Raw genomic sequence first — 15920 nt, 5'->3', positions numbered from 1 at the left:
AAATCTTAGAGCAATTAAGAAGGAAACTTACCAGTTTCCCTCACTATTGAAGTTTAAAAAGAATGAAAAAATACAAAAGCAAAACCAAAATTTTATTGTTAAGATTTATCATTTTTAAAAGAATGCCCTGTTATAAAAAAATAATTTATTTAATTAAGGTCAGATAAGTCATAAGTCATGATAAAGAAATAAAAACAAAACAAAACAGATATTCTGGAGGAAGGGAAAAAGTCCTTCCTTCTAAAACACGGAAAAACATCCCAACCCTCCTCTTATTTTTGACATTGCTAGTAAACATTATTTATTTGCCTAAAATGGCTGCAGTTACATATCACTGTCATGCAAAAGAAATTCATTTCCTTTCCAAGTTCAATCTGCCATAAAAATTCACTCTTGTTCCCATCTCCCACTCACCTGTCCTTGTGCATTAGTAACTAGTTGACCCGTGACCCCCTGAAGACTGGAGAGGGCATTGCCAAAGGCCTGTGAGCTTGCTATGGAGCCCATGGCTGCTGCTGCTGCAGCCGCTGCAGCCTGACTTGCTAGTGGATTATTAACCAGCTGCAAAGAGAGAAAAGATCAGGGTGAAACCACCAAGAGAGGCACAGGTACAGCACACGAATACAACTTTTACTACAGGGAGAAAGTTCTCATCCCAGCTGGCTCATGCAAAGGCCTTGGGACCCACTGCAGGAGGCTTAGTGAGCATTCCTTCTGAAGCTATGGGGGCTGGGGGATGTTGGAAATGAGGCTGGAAGGAAAATATTCTCCACCGATGCTGTGTTGCTTAATGGAACCTGGGTTTGGGACTTGCCCAGGAGAGAGTGAGGTGGGTGAGGTGAGCCATTAGGATCTTCCTAGGTAGAGAAATGATTTGGGAGAAGTCCCTGGATTTCTTCCTCTAGATTAAATAAAACTCTGAGAAAATGCCTACTTTCCATGAGGTAAACAGACAGAATATGAGACTAAAACAGGAGTAGGAGTAAAAGAGAGAAATAGATTTTAAGGACTTCCGCAAATAAATTGATATTTTTCATTTGAGAATTGCATTTTCTTTTAGGGTTATCAGTAAGGTAGATGGCTCACTCCACTTCCTTCTCTAAGGAAGAAGGAAACCAAAGTCAGTAGAAATGGAAACCTTCAACCTCTGTGTTCTCAGAGGTTAAGTCTAGGGTTGAACTTTTTTGGGGGGGGGCCGTGGAGGGGACTCTCTCTGCCTATGAGATTCAAGGCCAATGAGAAAGGTCCTGTGGTGAATGGTCAAGTTGACATCTGTTTGCTGTTTTAGCTAATATATACCATTCCCTTGGCCTCTTTCCTGGGACAAGAGTGAAATAGGAAGAATTGATTGGAGGGTGTGCACTCAAGGTGGAGGTTATGGCTGCCAAAATCAGTTTTTCATGGAGACCATTTCAATATTCTTTATCCTGCCAATTTTCCACACCACAGGTTTTCAGGCCTTCTGACCATGAGGCAGAAGTGTAGCTTGAACTAAAATCTGCATTTAGGTTAATAACTAGATATAAATTCAAGAAACATTTAAACTATTTTCACAGTATTGGTTTTGATACATGAATTTCATTTGTATTTATTCTAGGGTGTTATTTTTTCCTATATAGTTCCTCTCAAGTACAACAATTGTTGAATGTAATAATGCATTTTCTATCACCAGTTCCACATCCATGAAATTCCTGCATTTTATCATTAACCTGCCAAGACTAAGACTTGGGGGGGAAAAGAATTAATGCCATATTTAATTCAAGTCCTGGAAGCTCTTTGAAAGATACCATCCTCCCTTTTTTAAACTTTCTTCTTTACTTTCTCCACTCTTTGTCTCAGTCTCTCTTCTTTTTCTCCTTTTCTTTCTTCCCTCTAAACATATTTTATTACTTAATTCCTTTGGAAATTTGCCTAGAATTTATATCATCCCATGAGGAAGGAAATAGTAATTGTTAGAGAAACATCAGAAAGGACAGGAATTTAATAATTCTTTTTTCATTAATGTGATATCTTTATCTTATTTGTTTATTCATTTATAACAAGTTTTCATGTAACTAGTTCTACAATAATTTAATTGACCCAGCATATCTTTTTAAAAATGAAAATCCATTTTAAGCTTATTACTGTATGTGTCTTTTTCCTTTATCTCACTCCTAAAAGATAACAATGATTTACTTTCTAAGAAGAAAAAAATATTCTTATCATCAGCTTAAAGAGAAACCCTGTCTTATGCCAGATTACCACCATGAGATTTAAAATTCAGGTTGGCCTTGATCTTCGTTTTCTATTTTTGGAGTGTATTATGAGGCAAATAATGGTAATACTAAGAGAAAACTCTCCTTGTATTTGGCTTGAATATCTAAAGCGATAGAGTTAAGATTGTGTTCATTTTTCACTCCTACAGTAAAGAGACGCCTTGAGGAAGCCTGTCCCCAAACTGCTACGACAAGCACTGCCCATTGGTACACTATTCTCAGGTTGTCTGCCAGTTGCTATGTTTACATTTTTTTTATGCAATACAAGTGGAAATCATAATGAAATTCCTGAGATTCAGGAAATCTCAAAATAGTCTTCTTAATCCTCAAAGAAAGATTACATTTTGTACAGTTTAGTTTTAGTGTTGAATATACAATTTTGGGTGAATAATTTAAGTCACTATATATGGACTGCTTTCTGAAGAAAACAGACTGTGATTTTTACTTAATGGAAGAAAGTACTTTTTAGAGATTTTAAGACATTTCTCAAATACCTAGATCAATCAAAAATTTATGTAGGAAATTATGGAATTACTCTCTGGATACAATATATTAGTGTAGATTGAGAGTTTTCTACATTTAGGACACATGTTTTGTTCAGCTACAGTCCCATGTATTTGCTGTAAAATGCAGACATTATATAAGTTAAACTATTGTTCTAAATGTAAAACAAAGCAGATGCTTAAAAGCAGGCTCTGAGCCTTTGTGCTATGGAGCCAGGAATGGGTACCCTTCTGCAGCTTTGGAAGATTGCATCAGCAACCACAAATATACAGGTTTTGTTTATTTTTAATGTCTATTTTCTCAACAATCTGGGTATAGGTTGAAACTCAGTTTGTTCCTTCTTTTCCTGCCCCTTTCTCTTAATGATGCAAATGCCAACTGGATGACTCTCTTAATTCCTTTCTGGTATCCCTAGGTCTTTGTGAAAAGTGAGTGGGCTCTGGGAAGATGCCTTACTGGCCCCTGGACGTAGAGCCAGAACTAAAGGGGAGAGGGTGGTGTATGTAGACAGCAGCTACAAGTTAATCCGCAAGCTGACAGCATCTCAGGTGGACCATTGGGTTGTTGATGGATGCAGCTTCATAAATATCTTTGGCTTTTCTGTCTGTGACTGCCAAGGAAGAGATGTTATATGCATAAGATACATGGCAGAGAGGGAGGAGGGGATGGTGAGGAAACCATAAGTGTTCTCTTCATCACCTCGGGTCATGTCACTCTGTGTTGTCCGCAGTCATGTCACATTAGCATTGTTCCTGGCAATACTTCTCGATTGGAGACTTAGGGTAGATTTGGACAGCTGGGCACCCAGGCACAATAAATGCACATAATGAGCATGTGACTGTCCTGGGACCAACTGAATATTTTGAAGTTTTTGCCAAGTTTATGCCTTCAGATCTTTCATTGCCAATGTACTTGACCAGCAAAGAATGGCCCAAATAAAGTCTAACTGCATTACATAGTTGTATTTTCAACAGGCCAACTTGAAAGACATGCTGACTTCTGGTGCATGCTTATTTATACATGTGGAAGCTTTCAAAGCAAGGATTTGCAGAGGGCAAGAGTTCTCATGTTCCATCCAAATGGATTCTGGTCCTTCAATACATCAAGCTATAGCTCTGGAATCCTCAGATAGTCTAAAAACCTACTAATAGAAACACTAATTTCTTAAGATACCTCACCCCACTGAATTTTAGAGACTAAAAGAACAGAATAATTTTAAAAAATAATTTTGTACGAGTAAGGAATGACCCCAAACCTCACAGAGCCCTGTTGTCCATTCATGCAGCAGAGGGCATCAGCTCTGAAACCAGAGCGCCTTAGCTGTGAGTTTCAGTAAACCATGCCCTATTCTCTCATGGATAAATGGGTGTAATAAGAGCATCTATTTTAATATGTGGAAAGATGGAAAATGTTTATGATATAAATGAATAAAATAATGCAAAATGAAATAAAGAGTATCCATTTAAAAAAATACTACTTATTTCAGGTATACCCTCACAGAGTTATGATGAGAATTAAATGAGATTACACATGCTTGGCATAGATAATGTTCTTAATAAATGCTAGCTATTATTTTCACAGTTCATATTATGCATGAGGCTTTTGAACTAATAAATTTATCAGAATTAGAACTCAACTCCACACACACCTTTTCACTTTTGAAACAACATAAACCCAGGGAACTATATTCTTTATTATTATATTTTAACAGTATTCTCTACTTTTGCTGTAGTTATTTTTTAAAGGGTAGCTTGGAGGAAAATATTAGCTAACATGATTATTAGATGAGGTGAGTTTGATGGTTAAAAAGACAAATAAGCTGTTTAAAAATATTTCAGACTGGAAACATCAGAAAGAAGTATTTAAAACATGATTTCACATGCTTGTTTTTGAGCCTCTTGTATTTGATTATTTATGGAGAAATTTATAGAGAAAATATGTTTTAATTTTGAGGCCAGTCAGTACGTGACAGACCAGCAAGAGTAAGCGCCTTTCTAGTATGTTATCCTCATGCTTAGTTTACATTTGTTAGATTTCTATAAGGACACCCATTTGGAGTTTAATTCCTGTCCCATGTCAAAATATTGTGAATAAATCTATCTGATACTTGCTGATTTGACAGCGAAGGCATGCAGGAAGATTTATAAAAAGAAATTATGATTTGCAATTTTTACATCAATATATCAACATTGGATATTGAGTATTAATTCATGGTGTTTTGTGCACATCCTAGTTTTCTGTGGACACTAAAAGGTAATGAGAAGAAAAACTTTGCTAAAATCTCTTAAATGTGCACTCTTAGATTATGTCATCTGTATGGCATCAAGTAAGTGTCACCATAGATGATGGTACTACATGATGGAGAGATATCTTGATCCAAATCTTGCCCCATCTTCTTTTTCTCAGAAAGATGAACCTCCTACAGCTTGGTAAAGAATTCAGGATTTTTTAATCTGAACATTAGTAGTAGCAATACTTTTCATGAAAAGTTGCTGACGGTGCTATTGTATTATTATAAATACTATTTACAAAAATATGACAGCAGGATGAGGCAGTATATCTATGATATTATAGTACTGTGTTTATGCCTTTATTCCAAGAGGGTTTTATGAATGCAGGGGCTCAAAACCCTTCTTTAGAGCATTATGGACCCATGATCTATAGTTGTATCATTCTCCTCATGAGCTATGTGGATTTTATAGAGTATGGATTTTGGAGCAGTTCTCTTTGCTACTAACTTTTCAATTTAGAATCCTGAAAGTGTGGTGCAATTTGTTTTTAAATGAGGATGTTCATAAATGCATTCATCACAATTCACTCCTTGTTTAGGGTAAAAAGTGACTTGAAGTGGCTACCTAGAAACAAGAGGACAAACATGGCTTTTTGAGTTCATTCACACATTAGATCCTTACTTTTCTTACACTGTATATGTGAAAACTGCATCTTGTTGTTTCTTAGGATTCTTTGAACTAACTCAGTACTTCTACTTGTTACCTGCATGTCCTCTCTTCAAAAGTCAAGGAACTTCCAGCAGACACATACAGGAAGGGTGGCCGTATTCATCTCAGCAACCCACTTAATGTGAGTTTTATCGTACTAGGCTTTCCCCCTTAGTCTCATGATTGTCACGTGTTATAAAACTCATATAACAGTTGGGAATAAGTTTTCTGAAGTTGAATACTGAGCCCAGCTTTCCTGTTTGCTCTCTGCCCACTTCTCTACAGAGATGAAAATGTGCTATAAGTTGACCATCCAACTCTCTGCCAACAGAAGTCTCTCTTTTCATTGTTGAGAAGTCTCAGGCTGGAGTGCCTCAGATCTGCAGTGATGACCAAGCCACTACAACATCCTAAGATGCCTTGATTCATCAATGTAAAATCACATTGATTTCAGTATAGTTTTAGAATAAATTATATTTTACTTTAATTTTGTGGTGAAACTTTAAGCATACTAACTTTCCATTAATGCTCCAAGACCCAGCCATGTTGGTTAACAGAGTAATTTTTTTAAATTACCCACTGTCAGAGGCTCCCCAGGAAGGATGAGGAAGGGAGGAATTCCAATCCCCCAGGGGCTCTGGAGTATGAGTTACATCCCACTCTAAAGCAAGGAAGCTGGGGTCAAGGAGAGGGCCCTTTGCTTTTGGGGGAAAGTGAAGTCCTTGGAGGGAGGGCTGCAGGTGCTGGTCACTGAACCGCCCCCTCCTCCAAAGGCGTGCAGAGATTCACAGAAAAGGGACTTCAGGGGTTCTGGGTGGAACATTAGCATTGCCTGCTATAGTGCAAATGTCACTTCTTTTTACTTATTAATGTTTAATTCCACAAACATTTATTCATTACCTATTATGTTTTGTGAGCTGTGTGAGGGGAGACTGTGAATGACAGATTGACATATCCCCTACCCTCATAGCACTTACAGTTAAACATGGAAAGAGCTTTTGATTGGAAGGCAAGGATAGTAGGAAAAGATGAGTGGGTCACAGAGCAGGATCCAGACCTGGTGGCAGTCTGCAGTTGGGGTCAGTAAGAGAAGAGAGGATTGGTTCAAAGGGACCTGGGAGGGGCAGCTCTGAGTTTGTGCACCTGTACTTGCTTGGAGTTGTGCAGAAATGTGGCTGGCAATGAATGATTCACTATATCTGAAAGGGGAAGCAGCATAGTGTAATAGTTAAGAACTTGAGTTCTGGAACCAGATTGCCTGGATTCCAACTCTGGGGCTGCCAGTAACTAGCTGTACCTTTATGCTATGGTACCTTCACCCCCAATTCATATATTAAAATCTTAACCTCCAGAGATGATGCTATTAGAAGGTGGGGCCTTCGGGAAGTGCTTAAGTCACATGGGTAGAGCCCTCATGAATGGGATTAATGCCGTTATCAAAGGGACTCCACAGAGATCCCTAGACATTTTTACTACATGAGGACACAGGGAGAAGGTGCTGTGGACCAGGAAGACGGTTCGCATCAGAATGTGACCATGCTGGTTCCCTGCTCTTGGACATCCTAGCCTCCAGAACTGTGAGAAATAAATTTCTGTTGTTTATGAGCAACCTAGTCTGTGACATTTTGTTAGAGAAGTCCAAACAGGCTTTCTTTGTCCTAGTTTCTTAAGTTTTAGTAAAATGAGAATAATAATAGCGCTAACAACTTCATAGGGTTGTTGTGAAAAATACATGAGTTAATATGAGCAAAACACTAGAGGAGTTGTTGGCGTATAGTAAGCACTATTTTGCTAATAATTTTGCTAATAATTTTTATTCTTTCATAACAATTTATGGTGGGGTGGGGAGAGAGCAGAGGGTCTTGGGCTGTTCATTGTAGAATCAGAATGGCGGATATACAGTTGATCCTTGAACAACATGGTTCGAACTGTGTATATGAGTATATGTAGATTTTTGAAATAAATACAGTTAATATATTTTTCTCATGATTTTTTAATAATATTTTCTCTAGATTACTTCATTGTAAAGAATATAGTCTATAATACATATAATACAAAATATGGGTTAACCAACTGTTTATGTTATTGGTAAGGTTTCTGGTCAACAGTAGTCTGTTAGCACAGTCAGCTCTCTGCATCCATGGATTCTCAATCGTGGATCAAAAATACTGTGTTTGATCTGTAGTTGGTTGAATCCACGGATGTGATACCTGCAGACATGAGGGCTGACTGTAGTTAAGTTTTTGAGGAGTTGAAAGTTATACATGAATTTTTGACTGTGTGAAAGGTTAGTCCCCCAATCCCTTGTTTAAGGATCAGCTCTACTATTTTTTTGTATTTTTTGCAATTTTCTACAATAGAAAGTTTTTAAAATTTCTTCTTTCCTCTCCATCTCATCTTATTGGTTTCACAGCAGTTTGAATCTGATAGTATATTATTCATTTATTTTCATTCCTCTCTCTAGAATGTAAATTTTAGTTGATCATTATATCTTCAGCTACTTCAACAATACAAGGCACCCAGTAAGCCCTGAACCAATGTTAATTGAATAAATGTATGAAGAAGGGAGTTGAAGATCTCTAGGCCTCACTGGGAACTTGGAGTTTGGCCCTTCAATATTTACAGAAAAGAGTAAAAATTTTGGAAGCAAATTTGTCTAAACTTTTAAAAAAATATATGTCGCCATACTTGACAGTCTCTCACACTGTGCTGACTGGTGAGAGCCTTGAGCATGGGCGATACAGTCCTGAGGGCTCTTGAATAATCCCCGATGTGTCAATCATGTGAATTGGCACCAGCCCTTACAGCTTTCTTTCATCTGCCCAGGAAGATTCCCACAAGGTGAAAGGGGTAATGAACAGTCTTTCTGACTGATTGGGAATATTCCAGGATATAAAACTCAACATTGGCAGCATCTAAAGAGGAAGACCCAGCCGTTCCCTGGGCATCTTGGATCAAAAGCACCTGACAACCCTAGAAATTGCAAGGCTGGAATTGAGTGGGGATGTGGCTGGGCAGAGGGCTTAATCTCTAGGTTTGATGTAATTTGGGAGCTGAAGGGTAAGGTGGCAGTGGATGAGGGCTTTTATATTTTTATCCTTGGGCTGTGGTAGAAGAGATAAAGTTGGACTATGAAGGCTATATCTGCAGCCCAGCCTTGGGGACTAGAACAAAGCTCATGTAGACAACAGGATGGTTGGGAACAGAAGGATGGGGTCATGCGCTCCCAGGCATAAGCAATGCTGCTCTGAGGCCAGGTTATGGGGGTAACATCAGTGAACAAGGGGGCATGCTCTCCCTCTGTGCAATGTCACTGTGGTTGGACTTCACAGGGTATCTGTCCACTTTGGCATTTAGATGGTTTGTGGCTCCTAGAATCGTTGGGTGCAGGGTCAAAAGGGAAATGCCAGTCAGATACCATGAACCCTGGACATAATTGCGCCTATTAGCACATGTGGACATCTGTGAAAGCATTCTAGAAGTTCACTGGGGACAGAGGCAGATTTCTGCAGGAGGCCCAGGTCAGACTGTGCAGGATTATCAAGGAGATCAGCACTGAGGAAATAGGGAACCTTTGAGAGAAGAGAAGGAAATAAATAAGTCTGGCTGGCATACTATGATTTGGTGGGAAACTATAAGAAAGCTCTCCAAAAGGAAGCATTTCCCTTTAGTTTTAAATTTACTGATAAAATAGTCAAGCCCAGGGTTGAGGGGAAAAAACAGCTTTTAACCCAATGAATTTGATTTTGAGGTAGAGAGGTCAGCGTTATGGAAACACACCAACTCTAAATCAGATTTCATCTAAGTTATATGTAGACAAATACTGTGTTACCACAAGCCTACACATCTCATTTCCTTTTCTCTCTAGTCCTCCATTTAATAACCTGAAAATCTATCTTTTTATTGAGTTTCATGCTATTTTCTTACTTACGTACAATAGTGCTCCTCTTACCAATTGCCTATTGTCATGGCACATTAGTTAGGTGAATTTGTTGATATTTCTGTACTTTTTATTCTATCATCCAGTTTAAACAAGTGATTGGGAGCACTCCTGTGATGAAAGAAAAAAGGCTATACTTTAAAAAAAAATAAATTGTTGCCACAGTACAGTAGTTGGTATTATTTTAGTTTTGAGCTATGGGAGCACACAGTGTACTCTTTCCCTCCCATGCCTACTTAAAGTTACTTCCCAACACTTGTTGAGTCCCTGCAGGGAAAATAGGTGCTATCAAGGGCAAAAGAAAGAGAAGAAAGGATGAAAGACAGAAAGTATGGTCTGCTCTAGGAAGCCTTATCTCTGTTCATTAGCTATTTCCCATAAATATCCAGGCCCCAGGGATAAAGCTGTGAAAAAGGCTAGAGTCTCTTGCATTGAGGAGCTTCCAGTGTAATTGATAAACTGCTGATTTCTATCCCTGGAAGTCTGTGCTGTAAGAAAGGGAAGCATAGAGCCCAGATGAGGCCTCAAGAAACCAAACCCTTTAGGAACCAAATCTGAAGGTATTATTAGGAGTTGATTGGGGAGGTTTGAAGGGAGAAAAAGGCTTCTTACACTGGGTATAGTGTGGTCACAGATGCAGAAATAAGTTTTGTGGATGTGGAGCCACTAGGCTGGCGCTTGGATATTTTGGGATCATGAAGAGGAAGAAAAGTGGCAGATGATGAGGTAAGTAGTGAGTTTATGGAGGGAGGACTTGGAATGTCACTTTACAGGACTTGTCCTTCATTCTACAGGCAAAGGCAGAGGAACTTGATCAGACCTGAAGTTTAGAACAGGCACTTTGGAGACTGAGTTGGATTGGGGTGGAGGTAGGTCAGGCTGGAGGGGAAGGAGGACAGGAGGCTGCTGATGCAAAGACAGAGGCAGAAGGCTACCCTTCACTAGGAGAAGGGTGTGGCCTGGGCTACCTTTGCACATGGAAGCACAGTCTACTTTACCATTCATTGATTCAGCAAACATTGAGCATCAACTGCATGTATGCCAGGTACAGTGATTTGATCTCTTTCCCAAAGATCTTCCAGGGTATACAGGGATAAATATGTAGACAAATAAATTATGAGCTAATTGGTACCAACCATGGTTCAGTGAGCTGTGGGAATGGCTCAGTGAGCTGTGGGAATTTTGGGGAACTGGCTTGCTCAATGCAGGAAGAAGAGGGGTGTCAAGGAAGCTTTACAAAATAACTGATAGCTCACCCCTGAATAAATGGTAGATCAAGTAAGCAGGCATTTAGAGCTGAAAAAGAATAAGTACAAAATTATGGGAACAACATAATGTCTGATATGTTCTAAATGTCTAGAGCAAATTAGTCAGGAAAATTTTGAACTGGGTTCTGAGGACAGAGAAAAAAGAAGAAGAAACATATGTATTTGTGTGAATGGCATAAAGGTTCAAACGGTATGGAGTGCCTCCTGAGCAATTTCCCTATACATTGTTGCTATGAAAGCACCTAAGTATTCATACCCTTTTGCAAGATTATGGAAATAGCCTTAACAGCTTTGCAGCTTTGGAAACAACAATTGGTAGTCAGCAAGTCATAAAATACTTTCATTTATTTTATTAAAGGGAAGTCTAAAATGCTGTCTGACCAAAAATTAACAATTGAATTTTGAGTTATAAAAACAAAGCCATCATCTTTTAAAATACAAAATTTTCTCTGTTACAAAAAATTACAGAGCTGTATTATGAAGGACCATCATTGTATCTATAGCTACATCTGTATGTAAAGAGTAAGCTGTGAATTATAATAATATAATTTGATTATAAGTGTTGTATTAGTTTATGATACTATTTCAGACCTCTGAGACTCTACCCAGAGAAGATAGATGTCTGTTACTTACTTTGGGGCCACTTTACTCCTGAATATGCATATTTTCTATGGATATTAATTTTACTATTGAAACTTAAGAAATTTTTTTGTAAGTCCAGTCAGTTCAATTGAACACTTACAAAGGACAAAACATATGTACTTTTCCCCTTCCATGTCAATAACCACCTTGGTTATTAAAATGTGCTTGTAACAAATGTTATTCATAATATCTTGGTTTTATCCACCCACAGGCAAGCTTTTACTGAATTTTACTGTCATGCATAATGACTCACTTGCCTTATAAAATTTATTTACTGAACAGTTGTAGAGGAAAGCTAGACAGAACAGCTTTTCGTAGATAAAATCAGAAGATAGATCAGAAGATATGCTATTTTTCCCACAAAACAATACTACATTTGGGTCACGAATTATTTTTTCCCAAGGACCAGCAGAAATCAACCCACTTATTGTCAGTGTGCAATTGAACTGTTTAATGTCTACTTTCTTGAATTCACCATAAGGATCGGGTTTACAATTTTGGCTATAGGGAGGAGAAAATGCCATTCTGGCCATGTCACACCATCTCTAATGGGTGTTCATATGCAGCCCTGTGTTAAACCTGTTGTAAAGAGTACAGAGGTATTTTTTGCAGACGCCACACCCATGTCAGATTCACTGCAGTCTCAGCATCCAGAAGAGAACTTTGCCATTAGAAAAAACAAATGGTCCAAATTGTTAGAGAAAATATGACTCTGTAGAAAGAGGAAAATAAACATGAAAGAGAAAGCAAGACAAAAATAAAAACAAACAAACAAAAAACATCACCAGATTTCTCAAGAGGTAAATAAAATTCTTCTGTGTTCACAAAATATATTGGTTATAGGTTGTTTTAAAAACATTAAGCTAACAGTAAGGACCACTACTTATAGGAGATGTAAGCCAAGAAAATATAAAGAGTTGTTTAGATTGTTTGGTGCTGGGAACCATCCTGCCTGGTTTCAGGGACTGTAGCATTGCTGGCAGGCGAGAGGGCCCCAAGGCTGCAACTGAGCAAGGAGGCCTTGGGAAAACAGGCCACTGAGGACACAAAACCTGTCCCTGTGACAGGCTGCACCCCTGCCTCCCTCACATCACCCTGCTTGGCCCCAGAGGATGGGTGGTTAGTCAATGATGGGTAAGACCCCTCAATGGCAGGGGCAACCTCAGACAGGCACAGTCACATAGGGAACATTAGGGAAGGACTTGGGGGACACGGAGAAAGGGCTAAAGACCCTCACCCCTCGGCTTTGCCAAGGCCAGAGTCCTCATTCTGTCTGAAGGAAGTCTCATTATCTCTTGGCTGCTCTGCTCCACCCTCCTGGCTCAGGCTTGAAACAATACTACAAGCAGGTACAGCCCTAATCGGGATCAGGCAGTTCCTGGGGACAATTAGTCCTGGAAAAGGAATGTATTAAACCCTATGAAACTTACTTTGCTATTGATGTTTGGGGTCAAGCATAGAATGTGAACAGTTTCCCAGGTTTCAGGGCCGAATGGGTATCACCCTGTCTACCAGATCCTGACTTGAGGCAAATCTCTTGTATTCCTTCCATTGTTATCTATGATCTCTATCTGTTTTATGTAAACATAGCCTTTTGACATTGATTGATGACATTTGCATGCATGCTATTTACCCCTGCGCATATTTCTTAATAAAAGCCACTTCAAGAGAGGGGCTCAGGGTATTCTCTGCTAGAGGGAATCACTACCCCCTTTTCCTGGAAGACCGAGAAATGTCTGGAACGACTTATTTTATTTTCCTCCATCTGTGGCAACCCGGGGGAACTCTGCGGGAATGCGGTTTCCCCATCATCTGGTGCCCAACATGGGACCCCCCATATCTGGTGCCTGAACAGGGACCCTCCATCAGTTTGGGAAGTCTCCATGAATAAAACTGGAGGTTAGGGAGTAGAGGGATTGGGAAAAAAGGAAAAAGTACTCATGGACATGGACAACTGTGTGGTGATTGCTAGGGGGAGGGGGGCAAAGGGGACTAAATGATAATCGAGAAAATAAAATAAAGATTAAATGAAAAATGAAGAAAATAAATATATGGAGGTGAGATTAAAAAACAAACAACATAAAGCTTAACCTCACCATGAACAAAAGCAAGCCTGTGTCAGAATTTTCTCCATTTAGGGAGAAGAGTATAGAAAGTCACTAATTGAAGAACTCAATATATCAAAACAGCAAAGATAAAAATCTGGTAAAAAATTATTTTGCCAGTGCTGGTAACTATTGAGAAAGGACTGGCTGTGCATTCATAGGCAGAATCTAGATAACTAGTGATTGAGGAGGGAAGGTGAAATCAGTAGAAGTCAGGGTACCTGGCTGGGTTCTCTTCCCAGTCAGCAGCTAACTGGGCATGTCATTTTGCCTTCCTTGAGCCTCCATTTCCTTCTGTAAAATGAGAAGGTCGAATGAGATCAGTGCTTCTCAAAAATGGGCCCTGATAGGCCAAGAAGCCAGAGTGGTTTTAGGGACCTGTGTTACTGAGTTCGTCTTCCCTGATAAATGCCCCTGATAAGCATGGAGGGCCTCCGATCCAGCATCCCTCATGCTGCTCTGTGGTCTGGGGAAATCACAATATCCTCCCTTTTCTGACAACCCTGCAGGCTCTGGGTTGAGGGCTGGCTCCAGGAATGCTCAAGTTCTCCAGAGTAGGCCAGAAGAAAGGGCTTCTACCACAGAGGTTCTCAACGTGGGGGGCTTGGACTAGCAACATCAGCCTTACCAGGAAGCTGTTAAAAACGCAAATTTTTGGTCTCCACCACAGACCTGCTGAATTAGAACTTCTGGAAGGGAAGAGCTATCTGGGTTTTGACAGCACTTTGGGTGATGCTGATGCACATTAACCCTGAACACCCTGAACTAGATGATCTCTAAGGCTTCTTCAGACAGTAAAAGTCTGTGATGTTGCTAAAATGATTGAATAAAATTCAGAACAGTGCTATAATTTTCTGAGTTCTATTCTTGGAAGAGTTTCTAAATAAGTATATTAAAAATGTTTTCTAAATTCACTTTAGCAAGTGGGGAATAAGACTGGAAGTAAATGCTTAGGTAAGAGCTCAAGCCAGTGTCTAACGTCTGTGCTGTTCACTGACTTCAGGGCTGGCTTCCACGGCCAGTGGTCAGCAGCACCGTCCATGACCACACTGGCCTGAGACTGTGCTATAAGCCTCTCCACCGTGATCAGAGCTGTCATAATGCTCTATCATAGGGAATAGCAATGGAATTTGAAATCTATAATAGGTTTTTAATAAAAATTGAATTACCTGAAGTTAAAAGATAAATAACTACAAGTCAATCAAGCAAAGGCTTTCATGACAATCACAAAAACTAAGAACTGGCATGTTCCAGTTTTGCCAAATACTGAAGAAAACCACTGCAGAAGGAAGAAAAGAGGGCTGGTCATTACTATGAAACTCAGGCAGAGATACAGCTGCTGGAGATTTGTGTCAGTATAGCTTTAGTGTGAAACATCTGAATTATTTGGGTTTTAGGGGACGTATTATTGTGGCTAGAAGGTAGAAGGTTTTACTCATGCTTTGTTTGATTTTTCATATTAGCATGGACACCGTTTAGTTTCTGTTGGAATATGACTTAAAAAAAATAAGATCACATTTTCAAATTCTTTATGCTTTATGTTTCTCCACTGCAGTACGTGGAGGAAAGATAAAGCAAAATGGTTTTGATAAAAAGGAAGAAAAGAAAATACATAACTTTAGAGGTGATTACATAATCATTTTACAGAAAACATCACTTACATAAAGTAAAAATATAGAAATTAAAAAAAAACTATTAAGTAAACACATTTACTTTTCTAAGAGTTTGGTTTCAAGAACTTGGACTAGTTGACCAAGATAGTCACATGACTTAAAAAAAGAAAGCCATCTTCCAGATGGATACTAAACTTAGCAGGGTGCTTACTTTGTAACATATATAAATATCTAGTCACCATGTTGTACACTTGAAACTAATATAATATTGTATATCAACTGTAATTAAAATATATATTAAAAAATAAAGTGCTTCAAAAAAAGAGCTATCAAGTAACAAAGGGAAGAGTAATTTTTAAGAATTTATCAAAAGGAATTGGATCATGTCTTTAGAATAATCTATTTTTAACTTATAGCAATGGTATTTTGGTAGAACAGTTCAAAATTACAGCAATTCCCAAAGTACATTTAGTGCCATTCTGATCCTGGGATTTGTTGTGGAATAAAAGGTTTGGAAAACACAACATGATGCATTGACCTTTTGGTAACTTACAATGCGTCTCAGAATGTTAAAGCTTCTGAAATTTATCTGCACATAAAGAAACCTGCTCAGTTTGTTTAATTGTGGATTTCCCCAAAATATTTGATTGTAGT

The 15920-nt window shown here is 38.8% G+C and overlaps 1 protein-coding gene across 1 annotated transcript in view; it reads right to left on the bottom strand.

The window, feature by feature from the left end:
* POU6F2 (POU class 6 homeobox 2) overlaps positions 1 to 15920 on the bottom strand; it is a 514892-nt gene that overhangs the window by 52765 nt on the left and 446207 nt on the right. The window contains exon 6 of the mRNA XM_054564576.1: positions 415 to 561. Within this exon, the coding sequence (XP_054420551.1) occupies positions 415 to 561 (147 nt within the window). The remainder of the gene's footprint in view (positions 1 to 414; positions 562 to 15920) is intronic.

Source organism: Pteronotus mesoamericanus, unplaced genomic scaffold (genome assembly GCF_021234165.1).
Source record: "Pteronotus mesoamericanus isolate MK-2021 breed Mesoamerican mustached bat unplaced genomic scaffold, CSHL_Meso_final scaffold_85, whole genome shotgun sequence".
NCBI classification, from domain to species: domain Eukaryota; kingdom Metazoa; phylum Chordata; class Mammalia; order Chiroptera; family Mormoopidae; genus Pteronotus; species Pteronotus mesoamericanus.
Note: the sequence above shows the minus strand (reverse complement) of the source record. Positions and strands in the feature narration are given on the sequence as shown.